Genomic DNA, 11,218 nt, shown 5'->3' with positions numbered 1-11,218 from the left:
TTCTTTGTTTGGTAAATTATCAATATTGTACTCAATGTTCAATTTATGTTGTAAAATTGACCGAATATGAATGCAATGTGCTTTTTTGTATGTTTGATACAAAGTTTCATTTACAAAAACCCAAAACAGTCTGGAAGGCAATCACGCATGTGCAGTCATTGCCTTTACGAAGAAGACTGGGATGATAATTACATTTCTATGGGCAGAGCGCGAACACGCCACCGGTTCTCGCTGCAAAGCCCGAGCCAGTAATATGTGTGTATATCCGTTAAGTAACATGAGGAATCTAGTACAAATGTAGGTTTTTAAACATACGAGTCGCTGTACGTCGTGTTTCTGCATTGGAGTGCTCTCCCCTTTTCTGCCTGGCGTTTGTTTCAGCTGAAAGCCTTCCGCGGAGCGGTTGTCACACAGGCCGCGAATCGGGTCTTGTTGCTGGGAGGAGACCATTCAGACTCGCCTCCCTGCTAGCACTATTAGCTGGCTATGATGCGTCGCTGCTGCTGGTGTATTTTCCACTCAGCAGGCCATTGTAAAGCGAGGCAGGTCCTTGGTTAACGTCAGTTGTTTACCGAGACGGAACTGAAGGGTGATTTGGAGACACACCACACCTTTCAAGGTAATGTCTTGCCTGCTAGCTAACGTCATTCATGGGGCCCATGAATGCAGTGCTGGTCCTGTTACAGTACACGCTAGCATGCTAACGGTTAGCCGTTTAGTTAGCTGATTTACATTTGTAGACATGGCTGCTCAGCTAACCTAATATTAGGCAAATGTGGACCCTGTCACCGATCCGCGATTCCCTTGTTAATGAGGCTATCATATCACCAGCATACTAACGTTGTAGTTATAGGTAATACCTAGCTTGTTCAACAAGCCAGCATTGGGCCGTTAATGGTAACATAATGATAAGCTGGTAAATATAATATTAACTTTACAGAGGTTCATTTTAGTTTCCCGGCGAACTGAAGGTGCCTTAGGATCTTGGTGTTGTGTCTTAACGTAACGCTATTTGTAAGCCGGTGTATGCACTTGTTTTTACCCCTCAATGAAGTAGAAATGCTGCGTTGAACATGTTCTTACTGTTTTGGTCAAGTTCACTGAGAAATTCTGCCCAGTCTGACAAAACAGGGTAAGCTGCTAACGAATTGCCCTTCTTGGGATCGATAAAGTTGTAAAAAAAAAAGGAATGGCCAAAGGAATGGAAATGTTTAAGCAAGACATAGCCTGAAGCAGGAATTGAAAGTGAAAATGCCCTGAGTTTGATGTAGGCACTGATTTGAAATAATCAGATGTCTGCCTGATTTGACTGCAGAAGGTCTTTAATAGTAGTAGTACTTTTTAATTGCATAGCTATTTTCAAAACAAAGTTACAAAATGCTTCAAAAGAGAACTGACAAACACACCTGCACTAAGATGACCTAAATTAATCACAATTGTTGGAAAATACCAGGCAAAGATTTAAAGGAAGTCACTGAGACTGCAAATAATCTTTAGTTGTTGTGAGTCTGTACTGGGGAACTTCTATCACAATTGAGTTGCAGGATTTGATGTTATTTATCAATGTGAGGGAGTTTTATCAAGTCTCAGTAAGATTTCTCTGTTTTTATTGTCAGTGCACTTTCTGCAAGCAATTTTGGTTTAAGCAACTAATGTTTATTGGAAGTAGGAAAAAGTTACTGACCAACAGTAACTCTTTAGGTGTGAACTACTGCAGTACCTAATGTGCTTGCCACAATTTACCTAAAGACCAGAAAGTTTATGTCTTGTATTCAGTCACCATGGCCTCACTGTAGGTTCATTTAAGTATTGGATACTGCAAAGACACGGCCTCCAGTCTCTCATCAAGCATTTGACGTGATGAATGTGATCATGCCTGTGAGGATGCTACTTTAGTAATTATGTCTCAACCACAAAATGTAAGCCTAATCAGCCACTTAAGGGAGGATTAACAGCAGCACCCAAATCAGTGTTTTTCTTAATAATCAACCAACACCAGATGAGGACTTTATTTATTTAATTATTTATTGAAGAATCACTGTAATTGAGCATCCAGCCACTCAAACAAGCCATACCAGTGAGAATTGCAACTTGGCAGATTTGTGGATTACTAGTGTCCTGTTATTTGGCAGTGTCCATTACTCAGCAGTATGTTCAGTATAATTGTGACTGCAACATCATGGTTATTTTTATTTTTAAGGATGGATGTTGATTTGAGTGCTGGCGGGGACAGTACCAGGAGAAAAGTGGATTTGACTGGGGTTGCTGAAGGCACAATGGACGTTGTACCATTGGAGATGTATGACTCGGCCAGAGCAAAGATAGCTGCCAACCTGCGGTGGCTGTTTGCCAAAGCCTATGGTATTGGTAAGTAATGTAATTTATATTCACACTACACAAATGCTAAGCTATATAGCCATATATAAATCTATATATCCACCGTTATGGACTTAACGGGTAGCACATTTTAACAGAGTTTAAGGGAACTGGAGATGACGTGATCTGCAGCATTTTCTCCTCTTATTCTCATAGTTATTTCAGATGTTATTGTTGCAATAATTTGTTTACTCTTGTCCACATACTTGTGTCAGCAGGAAAACCGAAAGAAATATTTGTGTGCACTCTAGCCAATGCGAATTCCCCTGTGACACTCGAAGCCTCCCTCACTGACTCACCATTCCTTCCAGTCTTGTAGGGTGGCCAGTGAGATTGAGCCCAAATCAGGCTGAATGACAGGCACAGAGGATTAGGCTATATTTGTTAGACTGTACTCAGAGCATGGAAAATACTGATCTGTAATGCCAGTCACTCACTCCCTGTTAAGATGGTATCAGCATTAGTAACTGGGCCTTTACGCCAGATTTTCCTGCCTTGTCGGTGGTTGCAGCAGACAAGTGTTGGATACATTTTCAGGGATGAATTGTATGAATTTTTGCACAACTTAAAAAAAAGCCCGGCTAGCTTATCTTCTGATTTGAAGTTGATATCCACTGGATTTCACTGCACACACCTGGTCAAAGGCATGATAAAGAGAGCTTTTTATGTATTTGTTTAGTTTTTTGTGTGTAGTTGAAAAAATTGAAGGCATTTCCACTCAGTTGCTTCTTATTAGGTTAGCTAGGTACAGTTAGCTAAAACGAATTAAAGGTTAGTTTCGCAATTTTCATATCTTGTGTCCATATGAACACTGAAAAATGTTTGTTCGCTTGTAATGGGTTTTGACTGAAGTGATGTGGGACAAAACATACTGTCTAAAGTGGATATCCTCCGAAGTTATACAATTTTTAGTATAAAGTTCTCTCGAAAAATTGTGAACCTATACTCTAAGATTAACATTGCCATAAATCCTACCTTTAAGAAGGTTAATATGTTTGTGTTTTGAACTGAAATGCTGTAGAGAAATGTTGATTTAGCTAGATAGGTGTTGGAACTAGTGACGGTTGGCTGTTATGTTCTAGCCATCAGTGTGCTGAAAACTTTATATATTTCATCAGCAGCTGAAACAGCAATTAACAGTCAAATGTGGATGATTTTTACTCTTGCATGCAAGTTTCCCCGTCATCATTAGGAGCTCCAGTTTGGGGGGACATTTAATTCCTTGGTGAAATAGTGAGCGTGGCTGGTGAAACTCTTATTGAAAACACTGACCGTGTCCTGTAGACAATCGGAGACTCCCGCCCTGCATATCTCCAGCCAGTGTTAGCATGTTTTCAGATTATGTACACTATGAATTATTATAGGCCTTGTAATCCAGTGTTTCTTTGTGCAAACTCAATATATTAACCATGAGAGAAAACTGTGAATCATGTGTGAAAATGTTGGCCTAAAGAGTCTTCGCTCAAATAATGCATTTTTAACCTCTCAACTCAGACTTTGGAGAACATCCTGACTGTTTGGCAGGTGTTTAATATTCAGCATCCAAAACTGTTCCAGCATTAAAATCACAGCACAGCCCTCATTGTTTTACTGTTTTACTATTTACCTTTTGATGTGCTACACAGTGTCTCCTTATCGAAGGCAGTGTAAGCCTCAGCTATCTGATGCATCTGATCTGAAGTCCTGTCATTGAATGATTTGCATGTGTGTTGCATCAGTGTAGTCTCTGGTCAAATTATCATCATTGTTTCACAGACTCTTACAAGCTTTCCTTTGTATTTTGCTATCTCTTACATATCTATGGTCATTACAGAGATTTCCTAATGCCACAGAAGCATTCATTTGAAACAACTGACAGTAAGATTGGAGTTTTAATGGTAATCCAGTTTGTTGATGGAAAAGCCTTTGTCTTGTTGGCCTAGTTTTTGTAGTATAGCATATTGCCCCTTTTTGCACTTAAGCTCATATTTACTCAGAGTTCATACCAAGGCACGTAAGACTTTTCTTGCTCAGTTCACTGTTGGTCATCATAGGCTCTGGCTAACGATGCAAGCCGAGAGATGGAGCATGACAACATTTCCGTACAAAAAAACAAACTGCACAGCACATGAACTTGGGTGGAGATGCGATTCAGTTACAACAGAAAACATACAGTAGGCCACAGCTCAGGTGCAGGCGCAATATCTTCCACCCATGGGTACTGAATATATTAGGCCCATTTGATTTTCACCCCATGGCTCATGTGGTGTCTTCTACCATACTAATGCCTCACAGTTGTTTGCTTGGCTTGTGCAACGACGGACTGACACAAACTGTAAGCAGTTGAAGTGATGTGATTCCATTATAAATAAGTGCAGCCATCTTGTGGTGTGGGGCTTGTCAGGGATTCAGGTGCATATGATGGGTATTCATCAGCGTGCACTCCCTGTTAAGTCTGTCATCCTGCCTTATGCGTGTGCCACAGCTGCTCCCAGCCTGAGTGACAGACAGCCCGACACAACACCAGTCATGTTTGCACATTGCTGGTCCTTACCCTGCTTTCAGCCGCTTGCGCTGACTGTAGTGTGGTGCTGAGCATGGTTGGCTGATTGTGCTGTAACACCTCCTGGATCCTTGTTCTCCTTGTTGCCAGACTCTATCCTCATGCTCCACCCCATCCCAGTTAGTATATTTTTCAGCCTTGCTCTTGGTGGCAGGAGGGTGGGGGGGTGGGGGCAGCTGCCACACAACATCATTGTCTGTGGAATGAAGTCAAACATAAAGTCTCGCCCCAGCCAGACCCCTTTTGTTTTCATACACAATCATTCCCACTGTTCTAATGTGTTTATACACTCAGACGAAGCTCTCCAGGAATTACCCACACTGCTGGGTGTTATGCATAATAGATTAATGCTGTTGTACAACGACATCCTTTTGCACCATGTGTAGGGTGGCAGACAGCATATCGGTGAGGCCTATGTTGTTGTAATTTGTTGGGATCTAAGCATTAGCAGCTATCTACTGATATAAGGGCTGCATGGTTAATCATATTAAAATCACCACTTCAGTTAATACCTATTTATGCGATGTCATTCTTGCATGACAACAAATCTTCATAGTTACATTAGCAGGGAGGTTTGATGCATCAAAAGAAACGCACCTAACTACTTCTTAGTCGGAACGGCTTGTTATTGGCGATCAAAATTAGATCCTTTTCTTTCTCAGCTTTACTGTTTTTTTGTCCACCTCAGCCTGCTGGTGTTGTGGCATTAATCTCCTTTACCACAGCCGGACAAAAAGCAGTCTACAAAACATTTAGCCGGTGCTCACCATTGCTATCGCTGGTTAAAGTGAGAAACATCGCTGGTGTTAGGTCATGTCATCTGTCGCTAATTAGCGTTAATTAACTAAGCTTAGCAGCTAGTGATTTTTGAACCAGCACCTCCAGTATTTGGGTCAGGTAGCTCTTAAAAATAAGGTGTGTCATATTTCGTAGACTACAGCTGTTAGTTTCAGTGTGCCAGATACATCAACATTTAGGCAAATATTAGTATAGGTTTGGACTCCATATCAGTAGATAGCCAATACTGAAAGACTCTAATTGGGATCAGGGCTAAAAAACACTTGATCGGGACGTCACTACCCAAGTGGCATCAGCAAAGACTGATAAGACCACATTATGAACTGTGTACAGGCAGAAACAAAAACACATGTAGTGTCAGAAGAGAGAAGAGGACCACTTTGCTTAGGAGGAATCACAAAAAGAAGAACCTTCCCCAGTTGATAAGTATGTGATCTTATGGTTAACATCACAACAACATGCAACTTACTGCAACCACAAAATATAATATGATGAAGACCACAAAAACAACTGTAAAATAGACTTGACCACACAAACATCTACAATGTGAGACCAGTGTATCACCCTACTTAAAAAGCTATCGTATGCTTATGTGAATTAGAGAGCGGCTGTATTATATATTTTTTTTCCATTAAAAAATGTTTTTCCAAGGAACTGTGACAGAAAATCTGAATCTCAGTTGTCTAGCCTGAACCGTTCATGTTTTATACTTTTATTAGCCAACATAGTTTATATTTTTCTCAACATCTAGTTTGTTGCCTCCTCTCTTGAGCAGTTTGTGCTTATTGTATTATCATCTACAAAAGCAGCAGTTGGAAGAAGCTGCCTGCCTTCCTGTTTGTGTGAGCGGGAGACTGCTGATGAGTGGCTCCCTTTATCCCGTCAGCCAGAGCAGACACTAAGAACCCATCACATACACACATACGGCTTATGCTGTGCTACTGGAGCTCAGTCTGACAAACAGATTGAACGGGACAGGGTTATTTTCTATCACCACACTGTTTAATATAGTACAGGATTTTGGTCTACAATAAGTCAAAAAACTGTCCAATCTGAAGCCTCAATGTGTAGTTTTTCTTACAGTATATATTTGGCTTGTGCAAGCCTGAAGTCCTTCGTCCCTTGCCCTTATATGGCTGTGGTTTCTGGATTTAAGAGTGACTTCACAGGCAAAGCAACAGAATCTCTTGTGTAGGTCATTGTTTTAATTTTTGTGGCTCCAGTATTGTTAAATTAGTGCTGGCAAAGTGCACAGTGTCACCTGAGAAGACTGTTCTCACTGAAGACTCAGCTTAGCAAGGATCAGTTTCCCAATAATCTGTGACTTACAGTTACAAATGGCCATGTTTGCCTCAAGTAAACTGAAGTCAGCATAGAGCAAATATTACTTGGGCAGCGTTGTGCTTGATATTCCTGTAGCCTGTTGACCATCAAACTGGTGAAGTTTGATGGATATAGGCTGAGGTAGACAGAGAGATGTTAGTGTTAAAGGTTCTTGCCAGTGACCATCATTTTCCTGTTTCATCAGTGTTGTACTATTTTGTTATTTTACTAGTTTACCCATATAACCCTTCAATCAAGGTCACATGCCAATGGTTCACTAAACCACTCTCTCCATTGCAGACCATATTCCAGAAGACTTAAGGGACCCATTCTACACAGACCAGTATGACCAGGAGCACATCAAGCCGCCTGTCATCCGCCTGCTGCTGTCCTGCGAGCTCTACTGCCGTGTCTGCGCCCTCATCCTCAAGACGGAGCAAGCAGCGTCTCTTCAGTCCCACCTGTCCGTCATCCAGTCTCTGTCCAGGAAGGGGATATATGTTGTGGAAAGTGACGATACCCCCGTCACAGATGAAGACCTGGCCTGTATGCCCATCAAAATGGTGAGTGATAGATTTTGGAAGGTTTGGCTAGACACACATATGGTAGTCGCTAGGACTGAGTGCTTTGGGGAAAATATTTAATTGATATTACGATTCGATAAGCGATTACATTTTTTTTTTGCTAAAGTTCAAAATTCACTGCCAGTCTATTTCTGACGGAAGCTGGGTCAAGCAGCACAGTGCAGATGAACTCTGGCAGGAAGTCAGACACAGAATAGAGAATCCGGTCGATTTTTTCAAAATAAAACACCCTGTGCATATTCCCAATCAAATGTCACCAATAAATACGGTTAAAACAAACATTAAAAAGAAACAATGTAACTACATAGATGACTTAACTATGGTAGTAGCACAAAAAATCAAGGAAAACTGAACAAATTAACCAAATCCAAACAAGTCAGCAAAATCAGGCAGGCAAAACGCTCTTATTCTGAAATGCTCCATTTGAGAAATGTAGCCTGCACAGGGTGTAGTGGAATGGGCTCACAGAGAGCTGTTATCTGTAGATGAAGTACACAAAATGACGAATTAACAACACGTCAACAATACTAGGCTAAACGGTGAGTTGACGCCGGACAAAATCGCGGCACAGCAGCTCCCTGTTTCAATTCAGCTGATGCCATTATCCCACATTTGTGTTGTAAAATGTGCACGCCCTGCGCCCGCTCTGATTGGTGAGTAGGATTGTAACAAGAGGTGCATGGCACTTTTGATTGATTAGTCTGTGACACAAGGATGACAACGGCATGAATTTGTAACTGCATAACTGTTGTCAGTTGCTCTGTATAATCAAGCTACATTTTAATCGCCGTCTTTACAACTAGCTAATCTCATTCTTTCAAATCACAATTTCGATTTGAAAATGATTAATGGTTCAGCCCTAGTAGTCGCCTAACAAAAGGGTATGTATCCTAATTGATATCATAGAAGCTTCTATCTACTGTGCAGAATAACTGAAAACCTTGTGACTAGGCGTGAAATTGAAGTATTAGTATTTACCATGTTTGTCTATGTGTGGCCCTGCGATAGACTGGCGACCTATCCAGGGTGTACCCTGCCTTTCGCCCAATGTAAGCTGGGATTGGCTCCAGCCCCCCGCGACCCTGTACGTAGGATAAGCGGTTGACGATGTATGGATGGATGGACTTTGATTTTCAGACATGTTTTGCTACTTCACCTAGTGGAACTGTCTCCAGATGATTTGGCTGCACCCTTATCATTTTTTAGTCAAATTGATAAGTGGAATTTGACTGTTACTCATGCTAGTTGTATTAGGACTGGCATGCAAGATACGGCTCTAAATAGGGTTTGTTATTCTGCTATGGCGATATTGTTTCCAGTCTGTCTTTATATAGTTCTCCCCATCTGTTCATTTTCCTTGTCACTAGACAAATATTAGAACCTGTTCTCATTTTTTATGGCCGATTTTTAGGAAAGCTGGCCTTTTTGTCATGTTATCACAAACGGTGAGCAATTCTGACCAAAGTTACAAGACAGCATTTCAAAGTTTTTACATTGCAAACATGGGTAGGAGGTTGGGATGGACCACAATTCATTATTACTTATAATTGCATTTCAGGAAGGGCTTCTAACGACGAGAAAAAGAAAACACCTAAGGAAGAAAAATAGGAACATGTTCAAATCCTCATAAAATATTGAGGCTGTGCCCTCCAAACACGCAGTTTAATCAGAGGCATCAATGTTAAGAGGGTTACTCTTGCACTAATACTTGGATTGGATGGATGAATGGATTTTATTGTCTGTGAATTTTTTTTTTCACCTACATTTTTGTCGATCTGTTAAGAGCATTTGCTGAATGCTGGCATCTTCCCCTTTTTGTCCTTGAAAGCCCAGATTAAATGTATTTTTATCCAGTTGTTTAGAGAAAGTTTAGAGAACTTTGTGCTCTACTGACCCTTTCTGTGGTCATCATACGAGTGCAATGCTTATAATATTTTCACAAATCGGCGCTTAAACAGGTTTAACTTCTTGTGAAACCTGCATCCTCTAAATCATCACCTGAATCAACAGCATCAAATCAAAGAGAGTGAATGAAGGAGGCCCTCCCTCTGTGGCAATGAGATCCGATGTCTCACAATTTCACCAAAAGCACTTCACACAGGATAGAGTGAACACCAACCTGCTCCCTCAGCCATCGTCCTACCCTTTTGTTACCATGGAAACCAGCAATGGTGTTGAGCAGGTCTGTGCTCTGCAGGCTGGCTAGTAGGGGTGTGCGTCTGCTCTTCCTGCTAGCAGCAGCCTGACAAAATAATCCACGCAGGCCTGTGTGTAAGCAGCCAGACACAAAGCTTGGGGAGGAGATGGAAAATCCTGTGCAGGACACCGCTTATCTGTGATAGACTGTTAAACCACCCTCTCAGTTTGCTGACTTGACAGGGTGTTTCCATAGCAACTTGCATTTTCGTGTGTGTGTGAAAATGAAACCGATTCTGTACCTGCAGACAGTTCCTCTGCAACTTGTCTGGCTTTGTGTGGGGAAACAGCCGGGTCTTGTAAAACCTTGAGAAGCTAGCCGTCCTCTTGAGTCTACTTACACAGACACCGCTCAGGGCAGCAGAAGCAGCAGACCCTGCTCCCCATGGGACTCCACAGTGCGCTGATGAAGGGCTATGTTGGAGGAGAACAAAAGAGTTAACAGCACGTCATGCTGTTATACTTGCCCTTTTGTCTATTTATTAAGAACTACTTACTGACACTTAGGTGGTAAATGCAGTTCACCTTTTTTTGCAGTTGAGTCATTCATTATTTGCAATATTATCATGTTACACATAGGGCTGGACAATAAAACAATAAAAATAATTATCATAATATAACTTTTTTAAATAACAATATAGCAAATGTTCAATAAATGTTTGATTATATTCACTTGAATCATACACAAATTAGGACTTAATTTTTTTATTAAATTGTTTATTTTGTTGAAGAAAAAGTTTGTGAAGTGATCCACTGTTTGGCCTCATGTTCTGACCATAAGGAAGACTTAATTAACCATCAGCTTTCACTCAGGAGCAAAAATCAGCCTTTAAACTCAAAAGAAATAACAATTTGATACTTTTAGATTGTGAGAATTATTCATATTGAAAGAAATTAAACTTGTTTTTGTGATAACATTTTTGGGCATATCGTCCAGCCCTAGTTGCACATACATTATTTTTAGACTCTGTTTGTATTGTACTGCATATTTATCTGGAAAATTTTACCTGTGTATGAAAACTAGTGCCTAGAAGGAGGTGGATTTTAAAGCTGAGATCTATATTCAAGATTCTTAAATAACCATATTGGCCGATACTATTATTATAATTTTTTTTAAATGCCAAACATTTTGGATAAGGATCCCTCAGATTTTGTTTTAAAAATGTTTGAAAAACATATTTGCTGAGTGGGACAATTTATAGTTACTGAACAAGCAAATTAAAAGTGATGCAGGCTCCAGGTTTCCTCAGATATGTCCTTGATGTATCTGTACTGCAGATATATATATATATATATAATGTATGTATGTATATATATGTATGTATATATATATATATATATATATATATATATATATATATATATATATATATATATATATATATATATATATATATAA

The 11,218-nt window shown here is 40.3% G+C and overlaps 1 protein-coding gene across 2 annotated transcripts in view; it reads left to right on the top strand.

Annotated features, from left to right (window-relative positions):
• The first annotated feature begins 214 nt into the window (after nt 1-214).
• camsap1b (calmodulin regulated spectrin-associated protein 1b) overlaps nt 215-11,218 on the top strand; it is a 29,671-nt gene continuing 18,667 nt past the window's right edge. For both annotated transcript variants that reach the window (XM_046034586.1, XM_046034585.1), the window contains exons 1-3: nt 215-619; nt 2,201-2,367; nt 7,340-7,602. In XM_046034586.1, the coding sequence (XP_045890542.1) occupies nt 2,202-2,367; nt 7,340-7,602 (429 nt within the window). In that variant the 5' untranslated portion in view covers nt 215-619; nt 2,201. The remainder of the gene's footprint in view (nt 620-2,200; nt 2,368-7,339; nt 7,603-11,218) is intronic.

Source organism: Micropterus dolomieu, linkage group LG21 (assembly GCF_021292245.1).
Source record: "Micropterus dolomieu isolate WLL.071019.BEF.003 ecotype Adirondacks linkage group LG21, ASM2129224v1, whole genome shotgun sequence".
NCBI classification, from domain to species: domain Eukaryota; kingdom Metazoa; phylum Chordata; class Actinopteri; order Centrarchiformes; family Centrarchidae; genus Micropterus; species Micropterus dolomieu.
This window is presented reverse-complemented; position numbering and strand designations above follow the sequence as displayed.